Source organism: Drosophila nasuta, chromosome 2R, assembly GCF_023558535.2.
Source record: "Drosophila nasuta strain 15112-1781.00 chromosome 2R, ASM2355853v1, whole genome shotgun sequence".
Taxonomy (NCBI): domain Eukaryota; kingdom Metazoa; phylum Arthropoda; class Insecta; order Diptera; family Drosophilidae; genus Drosophila; species Drosophila nasuta.
Window position 1 is genome coordinate 6,129,139 of NC_083456.1, and position 18,630 is coordinate 6,147,768.

An 18,630-nucleotide genomic window follows, 5' to 3' on the forward strand; every position below is an offset into this window, starting at 1 on the left:
AGAATGACATTTAACTTATAAAATGCAGGAAAAAAAGTAAATGGCATTTCTTGGGACAGTAACTGTATACGATGGTATTTTTTTTGGGACAAATGACATTTTCTCATTGTTATGGTCGCGGTCACACTGATCCACGCACACATACACTTATATACTGCGCTTTGTCAGGTCGAGAGTTGCAAAGGTAAACCCTCCCATAAAGAAAATTTAATCATCATACCAAGTGTAATAATTGTTATTTAAAGTAGAATTTGCGAAGAGCTATTGTGTTATGCAAATGGTGCTCGTGAAAGTAAACGCATTTACGTAGTGCAATTATATAAAACGCAGTTGTTTAATGCCAGTTTTTATCTACTGGGATGGTGACGAAGTGGTTGTCATTGTGAATTCACATACATACATATATGTATGTGTGTACGTATGTTTGTTTATTTGTGAGTGTGTGTGTCGTGTACCCACATTCACATACATATGTGAACTTGTGTTGATTTTAAATGCGCTATGACCAAAGGGGAGCGGTTGCAAACCAAGCCACACTGTGGGGCACAGAGTTTCGATTTTTTACCCATATCTTCTATGTGTATACTCTACTCGCAACGCATTTACAATTGATACCATTTGCTTCCCCACAACACACAAGGAGACTGAGAGAACGCGATGCGAGAGAGAGAAAAAAGAGATGTGATGGTGAGAGAGAATGTTAAAGCGAACGAGGGAGCAAATAAATGGTTTTGTCCGAGCATTTTACCCACTACCTCTTTGTCTGTTGAAGCGAGCTCTCGTGCTGGTATTTTTCTCGCTCGCTCGCGATTTGGTTGGTGTGTAAAATTATTTATTTTTCCCCGTTTTATTTTGCAATCGTTGTGCTGACTGTGTGTAAGTGTACATTAGTGTTAATAATATTTAGCACGCTAATTCGAAGCGTATTTATGTTTACATATATATGTACATGTATACACAAAGTTAACAAAGCAGAAAAAACATTTAATTTTTTATAGTATACATATTCACGTATATTCATATAATAAATGTGTGTATCACACACATACATATGTTGTGCGAGTGTGTAATGTGTGTGTGTAAAGAGCAATCGTCGTAGCTATTCCGACTCTACGATGACTACGCAATACAGCAGCACCAACAACAAGAGACATTGAGTCTCGAGGCTTCGTTCGTTAGGTGGGTTTTGGTTTTCTCTTTTGCTTATCGTCATTACTCTCTCTCTCTCTCTCTCGACTCGTTTAACTGTGTGCGTGAGTGTTCGTCCGTCTGTTTGGTTGACTTTATCTCTCTCTGTCGTGGCTTTGAACTGTCGAGAGTAAAAGGCACATGATGTACGTATGTATGTACAAATTGCAGACATACATATTTTCTTTTGATAATTTATTGTTTTAATTTTGAGAGGGTGGCAAACAAAGTGTGTTCAACTTTTGATGAGTCCCTGGCCCTCACACACATGCACATACACACACGCACAAACAAACACAAGCAAACAGTATGCAAATGTGATTGCTTCAACATAAAAATATCAGCATACATACTTACAAACATTGTATATATGGATGTATGTATTATACATGTAAATGAAAGTATTTTGATTGTTGCGGACGTGTTTAACGATGTCTAGAAAACAAGCAAATCGAGACGCAGTTACAACCAGACATATTAATTGTTTATAGGCCAAGTGTGAATTTTAAACAAACATACGTACACACATATGTATATATAAATATATATTTTTAACTGCCTGCTTAACTTAAATATATATATATCTTATTTTTATATATAACATTGTGCATTATTATGGCAATTAAAACCACGCTTTTTATATACAAAATTATATGTACATGCGTCCCACCATTTATTACACACATACTACTAACAACTACATACACACACACATACACACTTAACTAATTAATATCCAAGTAATTTAGTCTCAAACTCAAACTGAATGTAATTGCAAATGTTTCTTTTACTTTTATTTTCTTTGTTTTTAGCATACATACAATACAATATTTTATTGCTGGTTTTGGTGGTAAATTTGCATTTGTTAATGGCCGTGGCCAAGACAGACGTGCCCGCTTTTTAACTCAAACCAAACAAACAAACACACGTCTCTCTCTGTCTCTCTCAATGAAAATCGATCATCAAGTGTTTTTCAATTAACTTGTATCCCATATGTAAAAAAAAAACTACAAAAAACAAAAACAAAATAAAAAGAATATATCGAAACTAAAACAAAATGTATACTAAGTAACGATACCGCATAAGACTGTCATTATTATTATTATTGCCGCCGCGTTTATCTGTATCTGTAACAGTACCTCAGTATATGTATCTGTATCTCACTGACCAACTACTGCAAAAGCGCAAACTTCAAACTGCACACACCTCAGCCTCAGCCTCAACGTCAAAGCTCATGTTAAGCTCGCCTCCATACGCCAACTTATTATATATCAACATATATAGTATTATTCCTCGTACCGCCTACCAACAAATACTACCAACAACAACAACTACTACCAACAACAACAACCAGAACCATCAACATTCTGCAACTCTTGGCAAGAGACTCGGCTTTAGTTTGTAAGCTTGTTATTTTTTTTGTATGTATGTATTCTCTGTAAATTCGTTAAAACATACTATTTGAAAAACAAAAATGTACTATTTAATTGAAGTTATGCTTTATGCAAGACGAAACTTCGTCAAATCTCTATTATACTTTATTGCATCAATCACGTTTATTGTGTATGTTCGTCTTGCATTTCGCACACCTTCTATTAATACATATCACATGTAATAATTCTGTATTTGTTCTCCGTTCTTTGGTTTTGAAAACAATGCTCTAACTCCATACCATCCAACAACAACAACAACAACTACAACACACTCATTGTTTGTTTATTGCACACACACTAGCGTATATGTATATATAGATAACACAGCTCAACTTTGATACATAGTTACATGAAGCATTAGAGACGGTTTATGTACCTTGATAAAACCGAAATGAACTGAGTCAAGACTTGCTGATAAACAAATACCGACTGCAGTTGACATAGAAGTAATTGGGAGTATCTTGATAAGAAAAGCGATGACTGATTAGCTTAGTTCCTTGGCCCATTCGATTCAGAAGCTACATAGTTTACTACTAACGAGAGCACCAATATAAAATGAAGAATTGAGAATCTTAATCTCCAACTCAGACTAGATATAATTGGGACCATATTTATAAGAACTATTTATCTGTACAATTAAATGTGCTTTTAGATTAACAAGAAAACCATTAAATAACATTAGAACGGGTTTTTATATGCATTTAATAAACAATATATGACTGATTAGTTGCCATTCATTACTAGAATATCCAAAGTACTATTTTAATCTACATTGTTCTAATGGATAAACAATTAAGTATTTGCTCTAATATGAAAAGAATGTTGTACAACATTAATATGCTTCAATACATAGAAAACATAATTATACAATGTGATAACTACTGTGATAACAAAAAAAAAGAAAAGAAAAAAAAGAACGATGTAATAGCTGTACAATATCAAAGTTGGCCTGTTGCATATACATATATGTATGTATGAACATGAACGATAAATGTTATACTGCCCAATTAAAATTGTTGATAGTACTAACTTTTCTTGAACCCATCGAATAGCGATAAGTAATGTGCTGTAATCTGTAACTTCTATCCCAACGAGAACATTTACTAATAATTGTGTTTTGTTTACTCGACTCTATATACAACATATTATATTTATCACGCACCAACACATGCATACGAAATATATATAACTATTAGCTAGCTATACATATATATGGCCTCTGTATGATGATTACATTTATACTATATATACATATTTCCCCTCCATTTATATATCTTACAACAAGGCATACTACATACATAAATACATTTATCAGGCATATTGTGTATTCTTTATAAACTATATATATATATGTATGTATTTATATACAATAATATACTAGTTCTCAGAGACTAACCACGCACGTATCTCATTCAGTTCCATTTTATTATTGATAATCTATATATTAAAGCTACACTGTTACAACGAAACTGAAAAATTGTTGCTGTTTTATTTATTACGAGAATATGCATAAATATCATATTTGTGTATGTTTTTCCTTTACTATTTACATAATTACTACTACACGCACACATTTACACATACACATTTATTTCTCCTCCCCCCCCTGCCCCCCTCTAAGTAAGTACATAGAGAGTCCCCATAAATGTTTTGTTTGGTTTTCCTTTTTTATTATTTGTTTTTCTTTTTTTTTTATATATACATACATATATTGAATACATACATTTGTTTTGAGCATGTTGGCTTGTTGGTTGTTTTTGCTTTCTGTTCTGGAATCGCGGGCGCGGCTTTAAATAAAGTACGAGTAACTTAACATACAACAAACATACAGTAGTTGAAAATTACCCGCAACTTTGATATAAAAAAACGCAAAACGTTTTTCCGTTTCCCCAACTCTTGCAGCTAAATGAGTTTTGAATAACCAAAAAGAATAAATAAGAAACCAATTGCAAACGTAAGTTTCGAGGGCAACAGCCGCAGCATGCTGAACTCCAATGCCAATCATTCTGGCAACAGCCGTCGGCCATTTTCGCGTAATTCCTCATCGGCCCGCTCCCATCGCGGACGCATGCTCTATTCCCCGCATCCCCACGGACAACAGCAGCAGCAGCAGCAACAACAACAACAGCAGCAGCAGCAACAACAGCGGAACAACAACAATGGCCTTGTGCCGGGTCATAGTCCCTGGTGCAATGTCAATCTAAATCGCCACAATAATGACAGCGGCAATAACAACAACAACAACAACAGTAACAACAACAATGCCAATAAAGATGCAATCGATGGCAGAAATTCAAATTGGTAAGAGCTGAGCTGCTTATGGTATTTCAAAAAAAAAAAGAAAATTATTCAAAAATTAAATACAAATTACGTTAGTTATTAAGTGACATATCAAACAAACAAAAAAAAGCGAATTTGAAGTATCCCTCTAAAATCAACCCTGCCCCCCAATATCCTGCCGTTATCCCACACCGAACTTTGCCTCGATCTGCCATAAAAAATTAACAACAACAACATCCTTGTAACTCGTTCCCAACGCTCCCCACGACAACAAACTATAGAACAGTTTTCTCTACTTTCTATCTATCTGTCTCTCTATCTCTATCAATATCTATCTCGTAACTACACCTCAACTGAATGAAAATCGCTTTTAGGTTAAAGGGAGAATTTTGTAATTAATCGCGCCCAAAAACAAAACAATTCAAAAATGAAGAACAAAAAAACAAAGCGTTGAATTTTCGAAGCACTAAATAAACTTGCATCAGCAGCAGCATCAAAGCAGTTGCAATCACTTAAGAGCGAGCTTTTACTCTTTGCCTCTACTTCACACACATTCTCTCCTCTATCTCTCTCTCTTTGTCGTTTGTCATACACTTTCTGTCTCTTCGGACAACTTTCACAGTGTGCGCGATTGCAGCTGCTTTGATGTTTACTTTTTTTTATATATTCGTTTTCATTTGTAATTTTTGTTCGTTCTCTTTCTTCATACTGTACATGATTTTATGTTTGTTCTTGTCAATTGGCACATATTGTATACCTTCTATTCTACCTACTAATTATCGTTGTATCTTTGCATTTACATTACATACTTATGTACTTAATGAATATTTTAAAACATCAAATTACACCAAAGTTTCGTTTATGCTCCAATACAATAATAATAATAATAATAATACATTCCTAAATGTATCGTATGTAAATTTTTCTAACCGCTTCAATTACAAAGAACATGTATGTATTATGTATACATAAAAGGCGAAATTCCGTAGTAGATATTTTACATCTAACAGATATCAATAATCAGAAAATTCTTCATTTTTAATCATAACAACTTTAAAGTTCCAAAAACAAAACAAAACCAAATTCTAAACCAAAAGAAAAATTGCATGAAGAGCACTTGAAAATGGCGATCAAACTTTATACGTAGCAAATGTCCTAAGTTTTTGTAGTTGTTTCTTTGTCCAAAAGCTTCTTAATTTACGTACATTATATACTTACTTACTAATTAAATACTTTTTACTACATACAACATACAACATACATACTACTCGAACATATGTAAAGCGCGCTTAACGGATTTATACCAAGCATGCCGATTCATCAAGAATATTCTCAGTTTTTTGCCCAAGCTAGGCCAATCTCGAGAATCTAGCCAAAAATCTCCAAAATCTATGTATACGTACTTGTAGTTGATAACAAAAAACCAAAAATACAATATTCTTACAAATTGCGATTGCATAAAACTTTTTGCTTTATTTAAAATAAGTTAATGCTACGTGTGTATGTAATTCTTTTTGTATACTTTTAACGGTTTTGGTTAAGGATTTGAAGAATCCTAGCTGATTTATTGAACTTGTGAAATATAGAAAGCTTCTGAAGGAATACCTCGTAAAATTCGATTTTTTGTCTCTGAAATTGAATGAAAGTAAACCTTACAGTAATAACGATTTACTATATGTTCACTTCGTGGTCTATTCTATTTTACTATGACCATGCATCTAAAATCGAAAATCTCTTTTCAGAAATTCTTTGAAAATATAGAAAAATAAAATTTATTCCAGTTGAGAATTTTAAAAGCTCCTTCACTCAAAGTACACAAAAGTTTGAAAATTGTACAACTGTGGTGTTTGTTTAAAATCTTAAGTTTTGCTCAGATGTTTTTCAGATGAAATTTGAAAAATTCGTCAACTTTCTAACATAAATTTTATATTTTTGTTACAATAATCTTAAAATGTTTATTGTATATCGTATTTTAACATCACAATTTTGGTGCTCAATTCAGATTTAATCTAAAATAAAAGTATTTTTGGTTTTTTAACTTTTGAAGGTAAATTATGAGCCCAAACGATCTATAAATGAAATATTCTTAAGTTTTTAGAACTATCTTCATACTTTGTGTTAACTTTGTTTTCCAGACAGAATCAGATCTTAAGTCCAGGTATTCAGTTCTGCACTATTTCGTCATGACTCATAATGACTGTAATTTTATTGGACTGGGTACAGCGTGACTAAGTCATTTAACCGATTGCTAATGATAGGAAGAAAAAAAAACGAATTACACCATCGATGGTATTTTCTCTGCAGGGAACACAACAGGATTAGAATTGTGCTGTATAACAAGAAAATGAGGAAACACTGCACCAAAAGTGCTTTTCATGCAAAAAAGGAAAAAGTATTTATGAAACAACATTATCGAGTTGTGTTGGTTCTATTCGAAACTAAACTTTGCTCCAATTTGTGAGTCACGAACTCAACTTTTGAAGGCGCTCACTTGGGCTGCTGTTTGTTTTCTATTGTTTATTCTTTTTACACTTTACTTTGACCAACCCGTTTCCTTTATTTTTTGCGCATAGTTTTGCTTCACGTTTAAGCTAAATAAACAAAATACAAAAAACAAAAAAAAAAGACAATGCAAAAGAAAAACCAAATAATGCGATGTTAAACCATGTGATAATAATGCAACCGTCAAAGTGCAAGCCAAAGTATAAAATTTAGTTACAAAATTTCCTCTTTATCCAAACCGTACAGTAAATACTTAGTTGTAATTTTTTCGATTCAACATTTTATGAATGATAATGCATTTTAGTTGAGTTTATTGATTGTTAATACATACTATATATTATAGATAGATTGGTGTATTTGTATTTTCGCTTAACTGCATTTTTGGTGCCGGAATTTTTCTAAAATTATTAATAATCAAAAACGTCGACAATAAGTGAGAACTGAAAAATCATACTTAATGATCAAGAAACTCAGCTTAATGTTTTACTTATTTATTTGCATTATGCACACTGCGGCTTAGAATGTTTCCAAAACAGTTTTAATGTACCTTCTAGAAATTCATAAATAAAAAAGAAATCAATCAAAAATTTTAAAAAACAATACAGAAACGAAAGCTTTTCCAAACATAAATTCAGCTCTTTACATCTAGAAAATGCGTTCCTATTCTTTTTCCGAATATTTCTGTTTTGATTTCATAATAAATCTTATAAATACTAACATTAAATATATAGTGCATAGTCTGTGTGTGTGTGAGCAATATTCAATGCAAAATCAAGTGTAAACAAAAATATTTTTGAACTTTGTCACACCCTTTTTAACTAACTAGTAATAAATTTAGTACTCTATATGATTTGTGCTCTTTGGTTTAGACACATCTGTTAATCGTCTCTATATGATTTCTGCTCTTTTGGTTTAGACACCACTGTTCAAACGTTAACGTATTTTTGGCGCTTTGGCACGCCCACCAACCGCTGTGTGTGTGCGTGTGTGTGTACATATATAAACCTAAATACGTATCTAGTTAGTACAAAATTGTGTATCCCAGCTCGAGATCACTCGATCTGTCACCCGAAAATAACTGTCTAAGCTTTGCATTCGCATGATATTGTGCTTACGTTTAGCGTTGGCGTTAACGTTGACCTTCATCACGTTTTGACGTTATCGATTACGTCGTACTTTGCGTGGCAAAGCCTAAGCCAGCGCTCACATGCTCTGCTCTCTCTTTCTATTCAGGTATTGCTGCCAATACGTTTTACGTTTTTCCGTTCTCTTTTGTATATTTTGAGCATGTACAGCACTCTCTCTCTCTTTCTATTAAATTACTACATACATACATACTATATATCTCTCTATTTCTCATGTTTAGCTAGTGAACGCGTTCGTTACGTTGAAAAGTGTCCAAATAAAACTGTGATACTCGCATTTGTTGTTGAATCTATATTTTTTATGTTTTGTAAGCGTAGTGTGCATTAAAGCGAAAGCCCAAAACAAATAAATAAATAAAATAGCAAACTAACAAATTTCTATTTAAAATGCATAAGTACAACAAAAGCAAATAAGAACAAAACAAAAAAACCAAAAAAAAACTATTATGTGCAAAATTAGTACGTATTTGTTTCTACTAAATGCATATTGTATATGTGTGTATATGTAGTTTAGATAGTCCATATTATATTAATTATAATTACAATAATAATAATAACAGCAAAAGCAAGATCTACATATACACGCATTGCCATTATATTATTATATACTATATGTGTGTGTATATATTGATATTATATAATTATATATATATATATTAAACTAATAATCTAATTATTGCATTTTGCCATTTACATATATATTATTTTTATCTTTTTCGTTTTTCTTTCTTCTTCATAAAAAAAAACCGAAAAAAAACTGCAAAATAAAAAAAAACTATATAAATAACGTATATGTGTGGCTACCACTCTGCATATATACACTACTACTACTACTACTACCTACTACCTGTACATGTATATGCATACAAAATAACTATATATGGGTTGTGTTTATACTACTACCACCACACTGCTACTGCATTGATTTGATTGAACAATTTTCAAATGTATCTCGTAAACCGAATATATATATTATATACGTATATATTACAATTATATTATCTAAAATAAAACCAAAAAAAAAACGCAAATGCAAACCTAAATCGAAAATCCAGCGATGTACAAACAAGTAATTCTAGCGGAACTTGTATTTATAATAACAATAGCAAAACGCATCATCACAATAACAACAACAACAGTCTTAACCTTAATCACAGTCAAAATACCCACCATAGTCATCATCAGCATTATCATCCAACATTATCATCATCTACACATTCCCACTCACAGTTTAACAGTAACAGTAACAGCCCCCATAACATTAACAGTAATCGTACCAATAGTTATCATCACGCCATTTCCAACACTGCACACAACAACAACATCAATTGCAATGATAACACCAACAACAATACTAGTAATTTGAGTAGCATTCTTCGTGCATCACAGCAACACAATGAAAACCACAATCCCAACATCCTGAATTCGAATTCGGGTTCGGGTTCGACTCCCAGCTATCACAGCTATTATGATATGTGTCACAGTGCGTCAAGTGCGACGTCCGCTTTTGGTTCCATGTCCGTGTCCGTTGTCAGACTGCAGAATCCAGCACGCTTATGTTTAACCGTTGCCACTCCTCCCTCGCCATCACCGCGACGTTCCCCCCTCGTAGTGTCCTACAACAACAATAATAACCTGCATTACTTAAGTCAACACCAAAGTTACAATCATAATCATCAATATCACAGCACTCATCATAACCCAAATTACCAACCACAACCACAACACCAACAACAACATAATCAGCAATTACTACTAGTACAACAACCACAACCACCACCACCACAACAACAACAACCGACTAATCGCCAATCCCTCCCGCTAACACGTACGAATTCAAATTCAACAACCGCAACTTTCAATTCAACCAATACAACAACAAATAGTAACCCTACTGATGTTGTGAATGTCAATTCTTGTACCGATATAATTCCTCATGGGTCGTCTGCGCCACAACAACAACAACAACTACACCAACAACAACAAATGTGTTCACAACGGCAACAACAACTACAACGACGATCTCAAAACCAAAACCATCATCAACTGTCGCCGTCGCTTCTTATGATCAACTTCAACCAAATGACTGATTCTCACATTAACAATGCATCAAATGCGTCACCCTCCTCCACCAATAGCCACAACCAAGGCCCCTCCGGTCCCCCTCCTCTGCTGCTGGGACCGGGTCATGGCCACCACAATCAGCGTAGCTACAACAACAATAATAACAACAACAATCGCAACGGCAACAACAATGCGAATGGCAATGGCGGAAATGGAATTGGAAATGGCAATGGTAACCCTAATGGCGGCAGCCCTGCAGATTACATGAATTACCGTCGAGCCTGTCAACATCACAATAATAACAACAACAATAACTCGGGCAACGGCCACAACAACAATCGTCGCCACAATGGCAGCTACGAAAGGAATCCCAACAATAATGTGAGTAACAACAACTAGTCCGATACATCATTTTGACAAATTTTTGTAAACTGTTATACGGTCGCTTATTGTTGTTATACATGGTTAAATATTTTGCTTGTGGCAGGAAATCGGATTGAGTAATAATACTAAATTGCCAAAGATACCTTGAGAAATCTACAGTTGCAAATAGACATAAGAAAAAATAAACAATTTGAAAATATGATTTTCAAGTCTTTAGCAAGGCCATTGACTATTTATGATTTTCCACGCGTGACCATCATTACTTGTTGAAGTCGTAGTGTATTTTTATTTTTGAATACAATAAAGTATTATAATGGTCTTTTCATAATAACACATATTTAGTGTTTTTAGTTGAAATAACAATTTGATTAATTTTTATGCATTATCTATCAGTGGTGTCATTTTTTTCTGAGCAAAAAAAGATGAATCAACGAAAAAAAGCTAAAAAGAAAACGGAATATCAGAGAAAAAAAGTTAAGAAAAAAGGAAATTTTGATAAAGTAATGTGCTGTTTGTTTTTCATTTTCCTCAGTTCAATTCTTAACATAAAATATATAATACATTATTGTACAAAAATGAAGAATTTTAGTATATTTAAGATATTGTCAATATTATCGGCATCTTCCTCTCCTTAAATTTCGTGCTGCAGCCATCTCTGACTTTTTGGTTGTAGGCTTCCTTCAAAAGTTCGCACCTAAATTGGAGCGTCTTCCATCACTAACATTGTTAAATTCGCTTGCGCCAATTTGTTTTAGAGCAAGCGAATTTCACAATGTTAGTGATGGAAGACGCTCCAAATTAGGTGCGAGCTTTTGAAGGAAGTTATTCGATACAAGTAAATATCGATATTTGTCGAAAGAAATACATGTTTAACATTTCATCCGAAAAATTTAATTTAAACATCTCTAAAATTTGAGTAAAGGTAAACTAAAAAAGAACTTTTTAAATTTGCTCAAAAAGCCAGAACAATTCAAAAAAGTCAAAATCTGACGGGAGAAAAGCTGAAATGACACGAAGCACATGGTGCCAATTATGCTAGTGCTAGTAATTAAAGTGTTATACAAAAATATCGATACATAGTAATAACGATAACATAGACAATTGGGAAACGCTTACAGTAGCAGCTTCAGCTATGAATTGTGAAGTGCGTAAGAAATCATTGTGTTTTATAAGTTTATAAATTACATTTAATTGCTTAAAATGCATCTTGCTCATTCTGAATAAGTTTCTAAATGGATAAGACTCTTTAAATTTATACAATTGCATGTTTGCATATTTCAGCACTTTGGTGGCAATGGCAGCTCGGAACAAGGCCTAGATCATCGATCTGATGGCGGCTATAGCTTTATGCGCAACGGTGGCGGCTACGGTCGCAATGGATCCCACTACCAGCACATGGGCAATGGCTATAACAACAACAATGGTGCGTCCACATCATCTGCTGGCCAAGGTTTAATGGGCGATATGCCCTCGGGATCTGGACTGTCGGGCTCGACACTCTCGCTGAACAATGGACCAGGGCCGAATGGCCTTAACTCCGATAGTCCATCGCGAAAGCGTCGTCGTATCTCAGGGCGACCTAGTCAATCTCCGCCAGCGATTTGGGAGCCAAGACGCTCACAGCGTGTCATGGTGAGTTTGGTGTAGCATTCGCTGTAATTCAGCATCTCACAATTCCCGTTTTCAGATGCAACAGGGAAGTCCACCATTGCGTCGGCCACGTTTGCGTGATGTTGTCACATCCACACAGCAGCAGCAGCATCAGCAGTATGCCGCACAGCAGCATCACGCACAACAGCAGCCGCCACCGCCCAACTACCATCAGATGCACCACCATCAGCCGCATTTCGTGTCGCAGCAGCAGGCGCATCCTCATGGGCATCCACATCGCTCGCCCTGGGATCTAACAGGCCAAGGCTCTGGAGCTGGGGCTGTGGGCAATGCGGCCGCTGGCAATGCAGGTGCTGTTGGTCCCTCATCCAGTAGCACAGTAGGCGCCATGCTACAGCAGGTGCAGGCACCACCGCCACAGGCACCGCCCACACATCAGCAGACGGTCTCTGCTGGTCCACCACCACCACCACCCACTTCGCTGATGGTCGATCTAAATCTGAACCAAGTGCCCGTTAGCCTGGCTTTGCGGCACGAGCCCATCTGGGCCTCCTTCTGCACGTATCCGGCGCACGTCTCGCTGCCAGCGCAGGCTCGCTTGGCGCCCTGCCATCTGCACGGCATCTACACGCAACCCTTCTCGGCGGCACCCGCTGGACTGGCGGCTGCTCCACTGCAGGTGGCCCAGGTGCCAACGCCCACACAGGTGGCTGCGGCTGCCGCAGCGGCACAAGCGATGATCCAGCAGGCAACGATCACGGCACAGCAGCAGCAACGTGATGTGGCCGCCATTGCGGTGGCCAATTTGACACTGGAGCCGCCCACACATCACTTGGACGGGCATCAGGCAGCCGCAGCAGCGGCGGCGGCAGCAGCAGCTGCAGCAGCAAGTGCTCCGGTCGGTGCTCAAGCGCCACACTCACATCCCCATCCCCATCAGCATCCGCATCAGCATTCGCATCCGCATCAGCATCAGTTGCCGCCAAGTCACATCCACATCGCATCTATGAGCGCTGCAGCGGCGGCGGCAACACAGCACCTACATTCCACGGCCGCAGCGGCAGCAGCTGCCGCACATGTGACACAGATGTCGGCGGCACCGCAGCAGATCATCATATCGTCGGAACGACGCACATTCCCGCCCCACAGGCGCATTCCGCGCTTCTGGCCGGCAAATCCTGGAGCTCATCGTCATGTGCTGCCGCCGCAATCTCTGGCAGCCCATCAGGCGCCCGTGCAGATTCAAACCACCGCTGGCATCATCAATCCGGGCTTCTTGCTCAATTTCCTGTAAGTGATCCAACTGCCATGTTCCATGTTACGTTTACTTCAACTTCATTTTCTCTTTTTGCAGTGCTATGTTCCCCCTGTCACCCTACAATCAACACGACCTAAACTCCGCGGACACCAATGAGACGGAGAACTATGAGGCGCTCCTCAGTCTGGCCGAACGTCTAGGCGAGGCCAAACCCCGCGGTCTGACCCGCAACGAAATTGATCAGCTGCCCAGCTACAAGTACAATCCAGAGGCCCACAATGGTATGCTAGCTCTTTCTTATCTTGTTGATAATTTGTGCTAACTATTTTGCTCTGCCAGGTGATCAATCCTCCTGCGTCGTCTGCATGTGCGACTTTGAGCTGCGTCAGCTGCTACGTGTCCTGCCCTGTTCCCACGAGTTCCACGCCAAATGTGTGGACAAATGGCTACGCGTAAGTCAAATTTATTTTACTAACTGAAATTCCTCCTAACCCCAGAGTTGAAGAAAGCAAATGTAGTTCTTAAACTATGCTTAGAGGCCACTCCTTTGTCAAAATTATCCAATATTCGCATATAGAAGCAATATATATGCATTATTCATGCGCAAAGTTTTTTCGAATATTTGTCCTGAAATAATTATGGCTTTGTTCTATGATTTAAAAATATGGTAGAATCAACACAACTTATAATAGTTTAAAGTATGCATTACAATACAACTAAAACAGCGGTTTCAGCTTACAATATTTCCAAATCATTTATAATTTTTCGGCTTTAATATTTACACTATATAGTGTTAAAAATTGCACACCCAAATTTTTACATAAAATATTTTATTGGGTTTATTTTTATTCTAAACGAATGCGCTCTAAAATATGACTCCCAAATCGTAAAATATGTTTTCGAGGTGATAAATGATATAACTTAACAGCTGATGTAGTTTTAATGTGCAATAGTTTTGCTAGTCCAATAAGTGGAGCCAATAAGTTAAATTGAAATAATAAAATATATATAAAATATAATAATAATAAAAATAAATTCTCAAATGGGATTACATATAATTGTATGTAAGAGATATTTAGCGCAATTTAGTTCCAGCAATTGCTTACATGTTTAATTTTGCACATAAATTAATGGAACAATTTAATCAATTTGTTGCGCTCTAAAATATGAGTTCACAAAAATCGTAAAATATGTTTCGAGGTGATAAATTATATTACTTAACAGCTGATGTTCGCTTAATGTTCAATATTTTTGCTAATCCAATAAGTGGAGCCAATAAGTTAAATTTAAGATGTCAAGTGGATTTTTTATTGTATGTAATTGTATAATTTTGTATGTAAATCAAGTAAGTCATCAATATTACGGCACATCGATATTTAGTTCCATTTAGTTACGGCAATTTCTCACATACATATTTAATTTTGCACATAAATTAATGGAACATTTTAACCTTTTTTTTTGCAGTCCAATCGCACGTGCCCCATTTGCCGTGGCAATGCCTCGGATTACTTTGATAGCGCCGATCATCAGCAGGCAGCTCAAGCCCAAGCTCAGGCGCAATCGCAAGTGCAAGCCGCGGGAGTTGCTGCCACTGCGGCAGGTGCAAGCAGCGTGGCAGGATCAACAGCGACCAGTGGTAGCAATGCACCATCATCGGTGGCTGCCGCAGTGGCTGCTGTTGCAGGCACTAACAATGTGCAGCAGAGTCAGGCTGCCTAAGGAGTGTGTTAACATTTATATATTCAAGAGATAACACCAACAATAATAACCACAAAAATATAAATACTACACGCTTTCGCCACGTCGTCCAGGATCGGAGCACATCTACAAATACAACCAAACAAACAAATAAACAAAACACACACAGAGTTTGCCTACATGAGTAATTGATAAAACGCGCAACGAATCCAACTGCCAAATCGCTTCCCTTTTAACCAGGCCACTTCAATAGCTTGTTGTAGAACTAAACTTAGGCGGTAGTTGTATGTAAGTAACAAATAGTAACAGTAACTTGTAATCATAATCAAAAAAAAAAAAACAAACAAAAAAAACCAAACAAAAACAAAATGCATACCACCAAGATTTCATTACATACATAAGTACTCTTCGTGCATACGTATCGATAGTCAATAATCGATAGTATTGTTAAATGTGCTAAACTTGAGCGAACTAGAACTAATGAAGTTGAAAGTCATCACTGATTTTTCTCCAGCAGTGCAGTGCTAATGGGGGTCGATATTACAACAAAAAAAAAAAAGAAAAGAATTGTTGAGCTCAACTGCCGCCTGTGCTTCTTTATAGTTTCCTTGCATCACATGTAACAACCAACTTCATAAATATCGAGTGCATACTAAGTATATATACCTGTACTAAAAATGGTGTATTTTGAAATGTTGCTGTCCACACTCACACACACAAATACACACTCACACGCTGCATACAAACATATATTAATTAACGCTATATATGCAATTGAGACAAAGAAAAAAAAAATGAAAGAGAAAATCAAATATATTTGTACTTGTTTATGCTTTACGTTATCTTATTCTTATATAAACATATTACATACATACACACAAGCATATAATATTTGCATTTTATTTTATCTTTATACTTACAACAAATATTGTATATTATACGAGCTGAACCCACTGAAGGAAGTTTTTCTTCTTTTTGCACTAAGCAAACAAAACAAAAAAAAAGGAAATTAAATTACAAAACAAGAATAATATGTACTAAAAATGGAAATTGAACTCTTTCTATTTTGCGTTTCAACAATTTTTAATTAGTATACATAAACTATATTAAACAAGCAACTAACTTTGAAACATATAAGCAATCTTTGAAATCGACTTAAAAAAAACACACAATACCAATGGGAATCGTATAGGAACGTTTAACACACAACAACAAACATACTATATACATATACATACACACACATACGTACGTATATAATAATGATCGATAGCACACACATACTTGCATGCATACATAATGATATAACTTTAGCATTACAAAGAGTTCAACGCGGTACCCAATTATCTAGACAACCTAACCTCACTTTGTCCTGACTGACTAACTAACAAACTTGCTTCTTGACTCAGATCGTGAATGATTATCTTCAAAATGCGACGGACTTTGCCATTTCAACGGGGCCTGTCATAGTCACCTTGGGTATCGGGTTGTAACATACATATTAGTATGGCATGGATGATTATCGTTGGGCTTATCTAACTACATACATACATACATTTGTACTCTGTCGTAGACGTGTGCGTTGTTATGCAATTGCTATATACTTGTATGTATGTCGTGCATAAGTACACAATCCCCCTGCATACACATAAACTAAAATATTAACATATATAGTGTGTTATATACATACATATTCTATCCTGAATGGGAATGGGGAGCTCCGGCAGCTCCAGTTCCGTAGTCTTTTGCCTTTTTCAATACAGTATGTAACGTGTTTATCATGCTCTACTTACACACCTAAAACCTCCTTGAATTTGAATCAATGTGACTTGTCTATTAAAAGTAGCACGCTGGCCGAGCATCAGATGCATACATATGCATAACGCGTATGTGTGCATGTACTTTATACATATACATATATATACAAATACTATATATATATATATCGATCTATATAGAGTTTTCTTCTCAATTACATATGTACGACATTTATATGCACTACAACTAGCCTATGGAATCCGTACGTTTTTAACAATATACATGTGCTAGTATATATTGAACAATTACAACAAATAACTAACAATAATAATGTGTTAATACTACTATGTACGAAAATATACTTACAAACAACAACTTTAACAAACAAATAACAATACAGAATACCAAGTAAATTGAAATGATTCCTGCCCTCCATTCGTATCAAACCATTAAAACTAACTCAAAACAACGTTTTTTATAGGATATATGGCATTGATTTTTTTGTGAGAAATGCATATATATACACATATATAGATATATTGAGCATAAATGCATACATATATTGAATAAATTACAAAATAGTGTAGCATTTTTCCAGACAGTACATAATAATACTATCTATCTATAACATTATAAGCATAGCAGATGTGTTTTGCTTATAGCCAGAGTTTTTTCCTGTATTCTGAGATAACTATTATACTACTTAATAACTCCAAAGAAAAACACAGCTCTACAGTTTCCGGTACCCACCCAGGAAAGGTTTACGCATATTGCATTGCAACATTTTTGGGTCCGCTTAGCGTGGCTGACTACTTTATCGAGTATTCGAATTTCGAAACAAGATGAACACCCAAAACAATAATAATGTTTTCAAACCTTATTACAAATGCTATGCATAACGTGAAAATAAAATATAAATTCTTGATACCTAGTATATAATGATACATATAATATATATATGTATGTAAAATGTGTGTGTATTTATTTTTAATCTACATAAATGTAAATGGTATTTCCAAAAGACCATTATAAAAGGTGTTGTGCTTTTCTAGAATTTTATTAGTAGAAAGAAATGTTTATTTTTTGTCACAATAAATACAAAAAACCAAAAAACTAAAACGTTATAATAAACAAAAAAAAAAGAAAAAATTATAAAAGCAAATATATATATATACATATATACATGGATATGAATTGAATACCTTTTATACGTGCACTGACATACTTACCTACAAGTATAAAAATATATATATATTTACAAATAAAATCTCAATCAACCGAACTAAAAAGCAAACAGCTTAATTCAACA

General features: G+C 35.5%; 1 protein-coding gene across 9 annotated transcripts; it reads left to right on the forward strand.

The window, feature by feature from the left end:
- The first annotated feature begins 116 nt into the window (after positions 1-116).
- On the forward strand, positions 117-18,506 carry LOC132787055 (uncharacterized protein DDB_G0283357). Of its 9 annotated transcripts, XM_060793926.1 has the most exons (9): positions 117-184; positions 2,001-2,589; positions 4,524-4,922; positions 9,604-10,993; positions 12,278-12,628; positions 12,684-13,897; positions 13,962-14,146; positions 14,205-14,317; positions 15,330-18,506. In XM_060793926.1, exons 3-9 carry the CDS (start codon positions 4,603-4,605, stop codon positions 15,582-15,584), a joined length of 3,828 nt encoding a protein of 1,275 aa, XP_060649909.1. In that variant the 5' UTR covers positions 117-184; positions 2,001-2,589; positions 4,524-4,602; the 3' UTR covers positions 15,585-18,506. The 9 variants fall into 9 exon arrangements, with proteins under 9 accessions (XP_060649909.1, XP_060649916.1, XP_060649910.1 ...); XM_060793933.1 differs by lacking the exon at positions 4,524-4,922 and having other exon boundaries at positions 10,687-10,993; XM_060793927.1 differs by lacking the exon at positions 2,001-2,589 and having other exon boundaries at positions 132-184.
- Positions 18,507-18,630: the final 124 nt, after the last annotated feature.